The 15,085-nt window shown below is 51.4% G+C and overlaps 2 protein-coding genes across 3 annotated transcripts in view; one reads left to right on the top strand and one right to left on the bottom strand.

Annotated features, from left to right (window-relative positions):
* Positions 1-2,122: 2,122 nt before the first annotated feature.
* On the bottom strand, positions 2,123-10,874 carry MBOAT4 (membrane bound ghrelin O-acyltransferase MBOAT4). Of its 2 annotated transcripts, XM_004475154.4 has the most exons (3): positions 9,156-10,874; positions 6,839-7,063; positions 2,123-3,886 (listed from the first exon to the last, which is right to left on the bottom strand). In XM_004475154.4, the coding sequence occupies exons 1-3, from the start codon at positions 9,272-9,274 to the stop codon at positions 2,935-2,937; spliced, it is 1,296 nt and encodes a 431-aa protein (XP_004475211.1). In that variant the 5' UTR covers positions 9,275-10,874; the 3' UTR covers positions 2,123-2,934. The 2 variants fall into 2 exon arrangements, with proteins under 2 accessions (XP_004475211.1, XP_058145996.2); XM_058290013.2 differs by lacking the exon at positions 9,156-10,874 and having other exon boundaries at positions 6,839-7,667.
* A 2,673-nt stretch (positions 10,875-13,547) lies between these two features.
* Positions 13,548-15,085, top strand: part of DCTN6 (dynactin subunit 6) — a 34,431-nt gene continuing 32,893 nt past the window's right edge. The window contains exon 1 of the mRNA XM_004475152.5: positions 13,548-13,675. Within this exon, the coding sequence (XP_004475209.1) occupies positions 13,653-13,675 (23 nt within the window). The 5' untranslated portion in view covers positions 13,548-13,652. The remainder of the gene's footprint in view (positions 13,676-15,085) is intronic.

The following is a 15,085-nucleotide window of genomic DNA, read 5'->3' on the forward strand; positions in this document are numbered from 1 at the left end:
TATGTTCCTTCATACCCACTGAACTTTCTTCTCCATTAATATGCTCCTCGTTGTTTGCACTCTCCTTCTTTCCCAGGCTTGGCAAGCTGGCTGTGATGGCCTCTCTGGTCACTGCAGAGAGCCCATCACTTGCAGGAGGTAGATCATGCAGGTCAAGTAGCACCCTTTCGGCAGGGGTAGAACATGGCCATGGCTCTTTCATGCTTTGAACAATCTCCTTGTGTTTGCCAAGACAAACTCCTCAAAACTCTCCATCTGTGCATCCTTTTTCGTTTTGTTTTTTGTTTTTGTTTTGTGTGTGTGTGTGTGCATCCTTTTATACCACACAGAAACTTGCATGTATCTTAAGTGTACAGCTCGAAGGATTCTCACTCACTGAGCACACCCAAGTGGCCAGCTCCACAGGAGACCCCCTTCAAAAATCACTCATTTTTAATGGCTCTGACATCGTGGGTCCTAATTTCATTAGCCATCCTCCTGATGTTGAACATTTTTTTCCTATAATAAATAGTGCCACAGTGATTATTTCTATTCCCTTAAAATTTCTCCCACCTTATAACAACCCCACCACCACCACCTCCACTGCCACTTGCCTCTCTGGGCTAGAATGTAAGGATGGCCATTTGGGTACATGAATTCAAAGCTCTTTCAGTCCTTTCACACCCCCATCTATACCATTTCCTCCTCCTTGACAGTCCCCAACCCTGGGAACGCCCATTTGTCCATGGTCTTCTGGACTGAGTACGGTCAGACAAATTACAGAACTGCAGAGATCAAGACCACTACAACTTCATGCTGTCTGTGCTCCTCCAAGCCTTCGCTGCTTGCTGTGTTCTGTGGGCTAAGAGTGGGCTTGTCAGTTGTCTTAATGTTAACTAGAGAGGTTGATCTATAACTTCTAACAGTATTATCTTTGTCAGGTTTTAAAGATGAAATGCTTATTTGTGGCAGGAAGCAGCTACAGGAGAATGACCACCACCCTGTAGCTCCCCCTTAAGAATAAGGGTGTAAGGGAAGCAGATGTGGCTCAAGTGACCCAGCTCCCGTCTACCACATGGGAGGTCCTGGTTCAGTTTCCAGTGCCTCCTGGAGAAGATGACCAAGACAGTGAGCTGGTGCAAAGGGCAGGTGTGGCGAGCTGACGCAACAAGGAGACACAAAGAGGAAACACAATGGGGACACAAAGCAGGGAGCTGAGGTGAGCACCTTTCTTCCACATGGGAGGTCCCAGGTTCAGTTCCTGGTGCCTCCTATAAAGAAGACGAACACATAGGAAATGGACACAGAGAGCAGACAGTGAGTGCAAATGAGGGGGAGGGGGGATAGAGATATAAAATAAATCTTGAAAAAAAAATAAGACAGGTATAAACTCCGAAGGGGGACTTACAGGAGGCGGGTTAGTTACTATAAGGGGGGGAAGGTGGCTGGTCAGAATAAAGCCATAACAGCTGGGACCCCCGAAGTCAGAGTCCAGCCACGAGACCCCACCCAGAAAGCCCTGAGCACAGGCAGCTGCTTGAGAACAAAGCTGTAACCACTGCAGCCAAAAAGGCCCCAAGACCCTGTCACCAAGTCCCATTTGAAACTCCTGGGCTCAAAAGAAGCCCCGGATCACTCCAAACAGAAAGCCTTCGTATTGGTCCCCCGAGAGCTGACAGGTGAGGACAGAAAGGGAACGGCTCAGAGCAGCAAAGAGCTGGGCTCCTCCTTCAAATGGAGAAGAGGGAGGAGAAAGGCCTTCAAAAGGCCGATGGGGCCCACACGTGCGACTCACCCTGCAGCACGCTGCACCCCGCACCCGTCTTGGGTGTGTCCTATCTCTTTTCTCTTGTTTCTCAATAAACTCTTTTTACTGGCCTTAAAAAAAAAAAAGGCAAAACAAAAAAACTTATTTGCAATTTTATATTTTGAAAAGCATGAAAATGACTGGTTTTTGGAAGCTTAGATACTGGTACATTTCTTCCTGTAGGAAAGACGGGGTAAGTAGCTGATTTTAAGAGACACACACATAAACATTTTTCATGTCAACAGGTATGTATTTATTTTAGTAAGTAGTTAGATAAGCTATTATTAGGACACCAAACTCAATCGTCATCCATTAGGAGGAGGGTAGGTTTTTAAAAAAAAATAAGTTGAGTTAAAGTTGATTTAGAGAAAAACTAGTAATCATATAATAGTGCAGGTAGCCTGCAGTTGTGGCAGTGCTGTGACAGCAGTACTTTAATGACTGACGTTTGGGAAACATTGCTTTAGCATACTTTTGAGGTCCTGGTACCATTTTCTTGGTGTATTTTAGTTCTAACAGAGGAGGAAATAGAAGGATTGGAGGATATGCCAAGAAAAAGGACCAGACCTTCAAAGTTATTCTAAAATAGTATTTACCTCCCGTTATTAGTCTCATATTATATAATTCATGACTCGATTTCGTATTTTCAGTTTATGAACATATTCCTGGGAATAACAGCAGCCTTTCTGTTTTTAGAGCAAACTTTAAAAACTACTTAGGGATCGGGATGAACCTCCGGTTCATGAAATACGCCAATACGATAACACGATGTAGGTTTGGTTTTGGTTTGCTGAAACTCCCATTCCAGGACCAAGTGGGCCGACTGGGTACTCCAGCTTAATTTTTGGGTGTCTAAGTGTGCATCTTCCACGTGGCCCTGGTTCACAGCACCTTGTGTTTTCACAAACCTGCACGGTAAACCCTAAGGGAAGAAATGACGTCTTTTTCTTTGTAACCTCACTCCCAGCGTAATAGTTTGTTAATGCAGACACACGGCTTTCTACGCAGGTCGTCAGGTACGTGCATCCAACACTTAAAAATAATTTTTTTTTTTATTATGGGGAAGTTCAAACCCGCGCATCCTTCCCGCCTGCGCTGGCACCTCCTAAACTTGGTCACTGGCGGATCAGGGGGCGCCCGGGGCGCCGTCACTGCACTTTGCGCTCCCTCTTCGCCAAGAGGAGGAGCAGGACGCAGTAGAGCGCGGGGAAGACGCTGCCGCCCGAGCCGCACAGGCGCCGCAGGGCCGCCACGCTGTCCGCCTGCACCGCCAGCATGACGAAGGCCACCACCAGCTGCGCCTGCGCCCAGGCGGCGGCGCGGAAGAGCGCGCGCGCGGCCGGGGAGGCGAGGCGCGCGGCCGCGGCGCGCACCCGCCGGTCGGCCTCCACCATGGCGGCCCAGCAGGCGAAGCCGAGCGCGTGGCCGGGGCGCAGCCCGTGCCACCAGGCCGAGAGCGCGAAGGCGCGCGGCAGCAGGCGCGGCCCGAGCGCCAGGCGCCGCAGCCAGCGCGCCGTGCTGCGGTTCCAGCGGCGCGCCACCAGCGACACGCTGTGCGTCGTCTCCAGCGTCCACACGTCCGCGTCCGCCACGTAGCCGTCCTCGTCCCCCTCGGCCGCCGCCTCGGCCGCGAAGCCCGCCGCCTGCAGCAGCGAGTCGTCCAGGGCCCAGCGCGCGTAGAAGCGGAGCTTGAGGAGCGCCGCCGAGCCCCACATGGCGCGCACGCACTCGAGGTGGCGACAGTCCTCCAGGCCGGGCCCCGCGCGCACCGCCCGCCGCAGGGCCGCGCTCAGGCCCTCCAGAGCCAGCACCTGCAGCCCCGTCCGCGCCAGGGCCCCGAGACAGTGCCTCGGGCGCCACGGGCTGGGCTCTTGCACCCGGGCCTGAAATCTCTTGAAGGAACAGAGGGAGCCTCCCAGGAGGGCAGGGAAAAAGAGCAAGTAGCTGAAATAGGGCAAGGCCCTCTGCAGATGCTCGGACAGAGAGCTCCTGCTCCGGACGCCTCCCCGTGCTGACTCCACTTTCCCCTCGCTAATGTCCAGAGAGAGGGACGTGACCCTCTGGGTCAACAGCATGAGGGAAGAAAGAGCAATGTAGAACCTGAAAGAGAATTTTTTTAAAATGTAAAAACCACTGCATATTCTATTTGTCCCTCCCATTCCCAGCCCTTGCAGGTGACCCCACAGCAAATGGTGGCTCCAAACAGTTAAGATCTATCTGTGGCCTGCAGTGCTTCACAAAGACTCCCAGGTCAATTCAGAACAGGTTGCTCCAGGCAGGGTCAAAAGGTAAAAGAGGAGAAGCAGATGTGGCTCAAGTGACTGAGCTCCCACCTACCACCCAGGAGGTCCCAGATTCAGTTCCTGGTGCCTCCTGGAGAAGATGAGCAAGACAGCAAGCAAGCATGGCGAGTTGACGCAACAAGGAGACACAAAGAGGAAAGTCAATGAGAGACACAACAAAGCAGTGAGTTGAGGCGGCTCAAGCGACTGAATACCTGTCTCCCTCAGGGGAGGCCCCAGGTTCAGTTCCTGGTGCCTCCCTCCGGGAGGAGAAGAGCAGACACAGAGAGCACACAGAGAATGGCTGCAGAGAGCAGACAGCAAGTGTAAACGATGGGGGGCAATAAATAAGTAAAATAAATCTTTAAAAAAAAGGGGGGGGAGAGGAAGGAGAAACTAATCACTGGTCAGAGATATAAATAGGGTGACAAGAAGCCCAGAGCAGGGACTATTGACTACAGTGTTTCTAAGAAGAGCTTATAAAAAGATGACGATCAGGGAAGAGAAAATACCCCAGGAGAAATGTGCCATAAAAGAATCAAAGACTTAGCAGTGAAGAAGTTACAGGAAGTTGAAGGTTTTAAATATCCACCAGGCCCTGGCCGTAAGAGTCCGCACGAGCCGGATTTCTGCTGAAGACGCGTGAGTCAAGCCAAAGGTTTGGGGACACATCCTGCGTCATGAGCAAATGTGATGGGTGTTCTTAAGCCCCTGAACTCGTACACTTCACCATCAGTGGAGAAGCTCCTGTTGCCAGGATTACTGAAAAGAGCTCATATGGAAAAGGTCTGTTGTCCTGTGGAGAGAAGACAGCAGTTTCCCGGCTGCTGCTGTTTCTCCACGTGTACCTGAGGACTTACGGACAGCTGGCCCCTCACTTGCTTTGTGCTAACCGAAAGCAAAGGAGCTGCCAAAGGCGGCCAAGGCCAGCTCTCTCCCGGCTGGGCCCTTGCTCCGCCTCGCTCCCGTCCACGCAGGTCCTGTTCAACGCGCTCTTCCAGCCCCACCAGGTCACACGCTTCCCCCGAAATCCTGACTCACCCCAGCCCAGGGAGAACTTCCCGCTCCCCACAACCTGCCACCTTGCCTTTTCTCTAGAGATGCCGGCCCCGAAGCCGTTGGTGAAAATAGCCGAAGTGAAGAAGAGGGTTCTGGGTGTGGTGGGGATGGCGAAGCCGGCGGACCTCTGGCAGGCTGGGGTCAGGCAGTCCCCTTAGAGGTGCCACAGCCTGGGCGCAGTGGAGCGGCCCTGAGCCCGGGCCTGTGGTGGCCGGCGGAAGCGGCCAGGAGCGTCAGGCCTCCAGGCCCCCTGGCGCGTTTCCCGTCCTCTTGGTGCCGTCACTGACTCGTGGAAACGATTCTCTAGCCTGCAGTTAGCGCCTGACTTTTCCCTCCAGATGGGGTGCCTGCCCCTCTTTCTGCGGAGATGGGAACAGCCGAGTCTGCAGGACCGTAAAGACCCTGCACAAGCAGCTGCCTCCTTCTCAGCAGCTGCCACAGGAAGGCAGCAAGGGCTTAGAGGGGATTATAGCTGCCCTGTTCTGCTGAAGATGGGGCGAGGCCGTTGGCGGTGGGTCTGCGCCACGGGCACCGGCCGCCACCTGGCTGCGTGGCGACGCCTCCAGGCAGGCCTCTTCTGTGAAAGCTCTGAGGCTGCCGGCTCACCCCTCCCCTCCCAGCCTCCCTCTCGGGCACAAAGACGGCCGCGGCTAAATGCCCGACTGTGCCCACGGGCAACCCACAGTGGTCCTTATTCAGATAATCACATGTGTATTTACTATCCTGCAAGACAGGGATCATTATCCCCATTTCTTTTTTCCTTTAGAAAAAGACCTCATGGGGAAACGGATGTGGCTCAAGCAGCTGGGCTCCCGTCTACCTTAGGGGAGGTCCAGGGTTCGACTCCCAGGGCCTCCTGGTGAAGGCGAGCTGGCCCGCGTGGAGAGCAGGCACAGCAAGATGATGCAACAAAAAGAAACACAGGGGAAAGCGGATGTGGCTCAACTGATAGAGTATCTGCCTACCACATGGGAGGTCCAGGGTTCAAACCCAGGGCCTCCTGGCCCACGTGGTGAGCTGGCCCACGTGCAGCACTGATGCGTGCAAGGAGCGCCGTGCCACACAGGGGTGTCCCCCACATAGGGGAGCCCCATGTGCAAGGAGTGCGCCTTGCAAGGAGAGCCACCGTAGTGAAAAAAGTGCAGCCTGCCCAGGAGTGGTCCCACACACCCGGAGAGCTGATGCAGCAAGATGACACAACAAAGAGACAGATTCCTGGTGCCACTGAAGAGAATTCAAGTGGACACAGAAGAACACACAGCAAATGGACAGAGAGAGCAAACAATGAGGAAGGGGAGAGATAAATAAAGTCATCTTTAAAAATAAAAAATAAAAAAAAATAAAGAACATCACCTGACATCCTTTTGGAAAAAAAGAAAGAAACACAGAGGAGAGACAATAAGAGATGCAGCAGACCAGGGAGCTGAGGGGGCACAAGAGATTGAGCATCTTTCTCCCACTCCAGAAGGTCCTGGGGTGGGTTCCCGGCGCTGCCTAAAGAGGAGACAAGCAGACACAGAAGAACACGCAGAGAACAGCGAGTGCAAAACAACAAGGGCAGGGGAGGAGGGGGGCGAAATAAAGAAAGAAATCTTAAAAGAAAATAATCATGACGGAGCGTTTAAAGGATTTGCTGAAATGGGGAAGGACTGGGATCCCCCTCGGGCCCACGCTCTCCCACCACCGCAGGCCAGCGAGCAGGCGGCTTTACCTGGCGGGAGGAGCCTCCTGGAGGTAGTACTCAGAGTAGTGCAGGCCCAGGTGGCACAGGGTCTGCCAGCCCATCTGGAAGGAGAACGTCCACCGGTGGACCTGCTGCGGGCTCAGGGAGGAGATCAGCACCCCAGCACAGAGAGTGGGCAGGATGATGAGCACGGCGCAGGCGCCCATGGAGGCCACGGCCAAGATGCCTCCTCCGGCCAGGAGAAAGAGGTACCTGGAAGAAAGGGGGACACCTGGCGAGATGCCCCACAAGCTTCCTGAGGGATCCAGGCAGTTTTCACCACGCAAGCCTCCTGCTGCTCTGCTGAAGGCAACGTGGAGGCACAGGGTCAGTTTATAAACCATTCCCATGGAGGACAAGGGCTGATTCCTGCCGTAGGGACTTTGGGAAGCTCCATCTTTGAGGTCGTCCAAGATGGGAGAACCATCTTGGTGGGAGAACTTCCAAGCAGGAGGTCACCTGCCTCTGGCTCTTCTGTACAGAGCAGGTCTGGAGGGCCTGGTGGTATGGGCAGCTCACAAATCTAGTGGTGAGTGGTCTGACTGAAAAGTGTACCGAGGACCGGGGAGAAAACACTTCATCTCATCAGGGTGATTCCTTTCCACCGGGTCTGGAAGCATTCGAGAGCGCGAGGGAAAGAATGGAGACGCACCAGCTCCCTCTGAAGTGCTGGAACACTCCATTAGAAAATGTTCACGTCTGCCCTTAATCCCCTCAGCGCATGTAACACCTTCTAGGTCAGTGGTTTTTAGTCTGTAAACACCCTCCTCGGTGAAGTGGCTTGTGCACTCTGTCCCTCAGAAGCCAGCCGCTGCCCTGAGGGTCAGAGGCCCAGGAGAGCTCCCGTCACGTGCGGGTGGGCCTTCTGTCCACGTTCTGTGGAGCTGTGTGCTTTTTAAAAATCGGTAAGAAAGGGCTGCAAAAGTTGTGAATCAAGGACTCCCTGGTCAAGGGCGGGAAAAGCGAGTCAGAATCAGGACAGGATCCCCCGGGCGCATGTCACGGGCGTGGGGTGGCGAGAAGAGTCTCCGCCTTTGTTGGGGGAGGCTGGTGGGCACCTCGGGGTGAGCAGCTCTATTACAGAGGCCCGGGGTCATTTCAGGCTTCTCCTGGATCCCGCGCCCCAGGTGGCTCCTCCAAACCCTCTTCCCCTTCAGTGAAGGCTGGGGTGCAAGCCTTGCCTTTCCTGCTCAGGGAAAATGAGGAGGGATGACTGTTCCCTACACAGCAGGAGTGGAAGCCCGAAGCCGCCCCTCCCGCCCCGGCCCTGACTGCCAAGCTTGTTTTATTCTAGGCATTGTGATGACCCTTGTAAGAAACATCTGCATTTAATCCTTAAAACAATGACACTGTGGATAGTCACGGGGATTCCACCTTCACAGATGAAGAAAGGTCACTTCCCAGAGAGCGGATTCATGGCCACAGAGATGCCTGGATGGAGCATGAAGCCACCAGGCTGGCTCCAAAACCAGCATTCCCACCCTCCACCAACTCCAGCGGTTAACCCTTGTTTTTCACCCTTGTTTTGCATTGTTCTGTGATTCCTTCTTAGTAGTAAACTCCTTTACCACTGCCACCTCCCATCTCCCATGAACGAGGTAAGGGTGTGAAGTTGTCCTAACCTACCACAGTTTAATCAACCTCAGCACTCCTGGTTGTTGAACATAGCTAGATTTTATTTAAGAAACCCGATATGTGAAAATCCTAATCTGGAAAATAAGTGAATTTTTAGGCGACGGCCTTTTACAAAAGGGATTCTTTACAAAAGGATAATCCATAGAAATTTTTTAACACTGGGGGATTTCTCTAAAGAATTGAACTTATTTGATGGAGAAATTATTACAATCAACTTGTAAAATCTCTGCTGACAATAATTTTTGACTCAAATTGAGATCTAGCTAATCTAATTGGACTTGTATGGTTTCATTTTTCTAAGTAACACAAAACCATTTAAAAAATCACAGTTATTTAATAAAATGTCTTTTTATTGAAAATTATTAAAAAATTCATCTTATTAGGATTGTTCACGAGCATCTGGGACAAGCATGTGGCAAAGAAGTATCCATTTGGGGAATTCCTGTACCATCATTCTCCATCATGAGTCAGAGCAGGCATGGTGTCAGTCTCCCTTCAGTTTTACTATATTATACATATTCATTATCAAACAATCAATAACCAGTGGCAATGACCGTAAGTTAAAAATGAGTGTAATTATATTGAATCCTCATACCTGCCGTCTCATCTGTGCTTTTTGCCCCCCTACGACATTCACAAATGTAAAAACACAATTAGCCATCGTGCCTACCTGGCATGGGTGGAAAATGAATCCATGAGGCAGAAATAACTAAAGAGAAGTGCAAAAGGAAAAGCAGCTGCTTGATAAAGTGATACCGGCTGGAGGAGGAGCTGCGGAAGCCAGTCCATTGTGAGCTAGAACACAGGTCACTGCCCTGCCCAGCGCCCGAAACGGCTGCCTTCCTGCGTGGAAAGTCTCAGCTGGGCTCTCTTTGATCTATTTATGTGGTTTAGGAAGGCCTGGGTGAGCGAAAGGCAAATAAAAGCCCAAGCAGAATGCAGGCTAGCTTTCAGATAAAGGGAATGGCACTATAGAAACCCAAACGCATTTTGGTGTTAGATTACTTAATAATGGCCTGTACTAAAAATACTGCCTGCAGAAGTCATGGTTTTGTTTGGATTATGTGCCTCATTATTTGCCTTTCCAGTCAGCAGACTGTCATATTTTCTTCACTAAGTTAAGAAAAAATCTCATTTTCCAGTTGGGGACAGAAAACTCATGGGACAGGGAATGGGGACAAGCACGAGGGAGGGGTTTCTCAATGTGGAAGAGGAAGCCACCTCTGCTCCCAGCCATCACGGTCCTCCTGATGCCACTTCTTTTGTCCCTAGAGGCTCTACACTCCCTGCCCCCTTACATATCTATTTCTTGATTTGTTTACTGCCCATCTCCCTACTCTAATGTGACCTCTATCAAGGAGAGACTTTGTTTTGTTCCTCGCTGTATCCTGAGCACATCCATCAGTGCTGGGCACATACTGTGTACTCAGTACATATTTGTTAAAGGAAAAAATGTTTTGAGGAAGCGACCCTGTGAGGAGGAAACATTTAAAGAGAGCTTTTCCTTTGGAGTGTGGGCAGGAAATAGAGAAGAGAATGCTCAGAAGCAAGGCATGAACTTCGGGCTATCTCTTGGCCAGCAGAGGGCTATTTCCTGAGCCCAGGCCATTACAAAGCTGTCCTTGACTGGCTATTTTTCATCTCAAAGCCACAAGCAAGAGTGGGCAGCTTTCAATAAAGGACAGGAGCATACGGCCTGCCACAAGAGGCCCTGAAGGCAAGGTGCATCACAGTGAGACGGATCTGCACGGAGAATACCTGAGAGCCTCTTACTGACTGGGGAACTTTGAGCGAGTCACTTTTCCTCTTTGAGCCTGAGCTCCCTCATTTTAAAATTAGGCATAAAAGCACCTGCCTCAAAAGAATCATTATGAAGATTACATTTGCTAAAACATGCAAAAGCATCAGGCACAAAGCTGGTCAGTCAAATGTAGTTGAAGCAATTGAATAATTAAAATTGTGAGCATTATTGGATGCTGTTTTATGATAGACTCTGTGTTAAGCACTAGGAACATAAAAATGGCAAGACATGGTCCCTGCTCTTAAGCAGCTCTTGATCTACTAGGGAGACAGACATGTAAATAAATGCTTTCATTAAAGAACCGTAAGTGCAGTATACTGAGGGTATACTGCAGTGGATAAAGAAAGAAATACCCACCTGCAGAGAAGGGGATTTAAAGAAAGGATTTTTGGAAAAGTGGAAATACTTAAGTTGGCTCTGGAAGTATGTTTCCAAACAAATAGGTAGCTTATCCAGGCCACAGAAATCACAGACATTGAAAACCAGTAGAGGGAAGTGGTTGTGGCTCAACTGATAGACCGTCCGCCTACCATATGGAGGGTCCAGGGTTCAGTACCCAGGGCCTCCTGACCTGTGTAGTGAGGCAACCCATGCGCAGCACTGCCACACGCAAGGAGTGCCCTGCCACACAGGGGTGTCCCCCGTGTAGGGGTGCCCCACGCGCAAGGAATGCGCCCTGCAAAGAGAGCCGCCCCGTGTGAAAAAAAGTGTAGCCCACCCAGGAGTGGCACCGCACACATGGAGAGCTGACGCAACCAAAAAAGCGAGTTTCCTGGTGCTGCATGACAAGAATGCAAGCAGACACAGAAGAACACACAGCAAATGGACACAGAGAGCAGACAATGGGGAGGAAGGGGAGAGAAATAAAATCTTAAAAAAAAAAAAAAGCCAGTAGAACAATTAATAGGGAGGAAAAGAGTTCCTTAAGTAACCAAACAAGGTGTCATAGTAAACGTATTAAAATGCAACTACATCCCACCTAAAAATCTCATTTCTAGGTGAAGAATTGAGTTGTTGTTGATTAGTTAAGAAAAAATTGTTCTGCAGACATGGAATTAAATGATTATTAATTTCTATTTGTACTTTTTATATCTTGGATTTAGTACATTATATTTTTAGGTCCCAACATAGACCCTAGACAGTGACAAATGCTGATAAAATAGTTGTACTTATATGCCATGGGAGACTTTCAAATTAATTTAGATAGATATTGGTTGAAAATGGATAGGTGTTTACATGCTTGGGGACAACACAATGTCCTACATTTATCCACACACTTATTCAACAGTATTTTTTGAGAATCAACTATGTGCCAGGCACTGTGGCCAGTGCTGAGTAAAGAGTGGGGACAAAACTCACATGGTCCTATCCTGACGGAACTTAGTCTTTGGGAGAGCAGATAGTAAAAAGGTAAAATCAATAAGTACAAGTGCTATCTTTAGCCCATAGAGAAAACCAAGAGAAGAGCGAGGTGACCTGCTTTTGACTGAGTTGTCAGAGGTTTTTTTGAATGTGATGGTCAGTTTGTGTGAACTTGACTAGGCTACAGAGCTCAATTATTCAAACACTAAACCAGGTGCTGCAGCAACGATATCTTGTGGATGTGATTAAAGTCCATATTTATTTGACTTTAAAAAAGATTATTCTATATAATCTGGTGGGCCTGATTCAGTCCGTTCAAAGGCCTTAAAAACAGAACTGAGGCTTCCCTGAAGAAGAAACTCTGCCTGTGAACAGCAGCTTCACCCGATGCGGGAGGCGTCCACCCTGCGCTTTCTGGCAGCCTGCCCTGTATTTTAGACTTGCCTAGCCAGCCCCCACAACAGCATAGAATATACCATGTGCAGCTTAAAGGGGAGAGGGGGAGGACGAGCAGGTGGAAATGGTTGGGGGTAGATGGTCAGCTCTGAAGAATGACGGGGTGAGTAGAACAGAGAGAGTACGAGTCGCATGAAATAAGAGAACAAGAGAAGTAGGTGGGGGGGCAAGCAGGTTATGGAAAGGAGTTAGAATTTTTTTTTAAGATTTATTTATTTATTTCTCTCCTCTTCCCCTACCCCCCAGTTGTCTGCTCTCTGTGTCCATTCGCTGTGTGTTCTTCTGTGTCCGCTTCTATTGTCGTCAGTGGCACCGGGAATCTGTTTCCTTTTGTTGTGTCATCTTTCTGTGTCAGCTCTGTGTGTGTGTGGCACCACTCCTGGGCGGGCTGCGCTTTTTTCACACAGGGTGGTTCTCCTTGCCGGGTGCACTCCTTGGTGTGGGGCTCCCCTACACAGGGGACACCCCTGTGTGGCATGGCACTCCTTGCACGCATCAGCACTGTGCGTGGGCCAGCTCACCACACAGGCCAGGAGGCCCTGGGTTTGAACCCTGGACCTCCTATATGGTAGGCAGATGCTCTATCAGTTGATTGAAACCTGCTTCCCAGGAGTTCGGATTTAAGAGCAATGGGAAGCCAACGAAGGTTGCAAGGAAGGATGCAAAAATAACTGGATTTGGTTATTAAAGGAGATTGGCTTCAAGAAAATGGCGTGGCGGGAGGGGGGGTAGTCATGGTTTTAGAGGCCATGGTACAAGGAGTAGACAACAGGAGAGGAGAGCGCAGCTGGGATGAGATTAGAGAGATGGTAGAACAAACGGGGCAAAGGGGAAGGAGCGTCCAGGAGCTCCTTATGAAGGGGAAAGGTGTGCCCCGGATGACTCTCGAGCTTCTGGCTCGACCGTGTGAATGGTAAAGTCCTCTACCGCGACGGGGATCAAAGGGACGAACTGGTTGGGGGCAGGGTGGGGGCGAAAAATCACAAAGTTCTGTTCTGGAAGTCCTAGGCGTCCTAGCAGGTAACCGAATAATCAGGTGTGCAGCTCGGCAGAGAACAGAACTAGAGACATTAAGCCGAGAAGGCCAGCAGGTAGAGTGCTTATCCTGTGGGGAGGAGGAGCTCGCCCAGAGCCAGCGAGCTCCTACAGAATGAGAACAGGGCGGGGGCGGCAGGAAGACGCCGCGGATCTTAGAGGCCGCCAAGGAGACCCGCAGGAGGCAGTCGGGGAACACCTGGGGGTAACGACCTCAAAAGGATGCGTGCTGGAATGGGGTAAACGACGACCGAGACTATTGAAGCCCAGACAGAATTAAAATCAAATAGAAAGTGCCCGAAAACCACGTACAGCCGCACGACACTAGCGCAAACCCCGAGGCCCAGCGACCGGAAGTGCGCCCCGCCCCCTGCCGGGCCCGCCCCACTGCGCAGGCGCCCCGGCTCCGCCTCCCTCCCAACCCCGACAGGCTCTCCAATCGCACGTAGACGTCATCGCTCGACCCAGGCGGTTGTGTCGAACTCGGCTCCTACCGGAGACCGGGGCAGTACCATGGCGGAGAAGACTCAAAAGAGGTGGGTCGGCGGCTGGAGGGAAGCCTGTTCCCAGCTCTGCGCAGAGGTGGGAGCTGCTAATCTAGTCGGCAGTGGCGGGCACTGAGCCGGCGCCTTGTTCCGGGCGGTCGGCCCGACGGTACCTGTAGTCCAGACCTGGCGTGCGCCGAGGGAGGGGCGCGGAGCCCGGGTGGGGGGGGCGGGCTTGTCCCCCCTCGCTGCGCCCGCAGCACGCACGCGCGGAGGGCCTGGGGCGGGGCCTCGGGGCTGTGTCCCCTGCTGCGGGCTCCGCGGCCCAGCCCCGTGGTGTCCGCGGGCGGCGCAGTGCGTGTGGGCGGTGCGGGGTCGCTCGTCCCGAGGGGCCGTGCCTGGCCCAGCCCGGTGCTCTGCCGGCGCGGTCGTGCAGTCTACCCTGTTGGGATACCTTTTTTTAAAATATTTTATTTATTTATTTTATTTCTCTCCCCACCACCCGTTGTCTGCTCTCTGTGTCCACTCGTTGTGTGTGTTCTGTGTCCACTTCTATTCTTGTCAGCGCACCTGAAATCTGTTTTTGTTGCATCATCTTGCTGCATCAGCTCTCCGAGTGTGCAGCACCACTCCTGGGCAGGCTGCACTTTCTCTCGCACTGGGCGGCTCTCTTCACGGGGTGCACTCCTTGTGCGGGGGGCTCCCCTAGGCGGGGACACCCCTGCGTGGCAGGACACTCCTTGCGCTCATCAGCACTGCGCATGGGCCAGCTCCACACGGGTCATGGGGGCTTTAGGTTTGAACCCTGGACCTCCCATGTGGTAGGCAGGTGCTCTATCAGTTGAGCCAAATCTGCTTTCCATCCCCTGTTGGGTTCTGATGAGAGCACTGCAAAGTCCAACCTTCTCCAAAGCCCCCGTGGTGGGCACTCTCGGCTGACTCGTTTTGAAACAGAAAACTGACATTGTCTCTGGTGTCATAAGGATTATGTTTTTCTCCTATTCAAGCTGGTACTCTGTAATCTCTTTTCCATAAGCTAAAAGGGATCAGATCTACTTTATTGTGTGCTGCACCTCGTGGTGAGTGGAGAGGAAGATATTAGTGACTTGATGTTTTAAAAGATGTTTGGCCAAGCCTTCGCCACCTCCCCGAGGTGCGGGGAAGACTCCACGGAGATGTTTGACCACGTTTGGGTGGTTCTAGTGGTGAATTTAATTATTTCCTGACTCACAGAAAAGTGCGCTGATTGTGACACCAACTCTACCTAGGACTTCTTCCTTGGGCATAAAACCGAAGGAGGACACCTGTGAGTCTTTCCTCCCCTCACTTGCCCGGGACCTGTAAAGTGTTAGGTAATGCTCTTTTCATGAAATATATCATGCTTAGAAGGAAAAAGGCAGAGGGAACAGAAAGTTGGAATGGGAAATACGGTCTAAACAAGAGGCATTTTATGTATTCTGG

This window comes from Dasypus novemcinctus, chromosome 29 (assembly GCF_030445035.2).
Source record: "Dasypus novemcinctus isolate mDasNov1 chromosome 29, mDasNov1.1.hap2, whole genome shotgun sequence".
Lineage (NCBI taxonomy): Eukaryota > Metazoa > Chordata > Mammalia > Cingulata > Dasypodidae > Dasypus > Dasypus novemcinctus.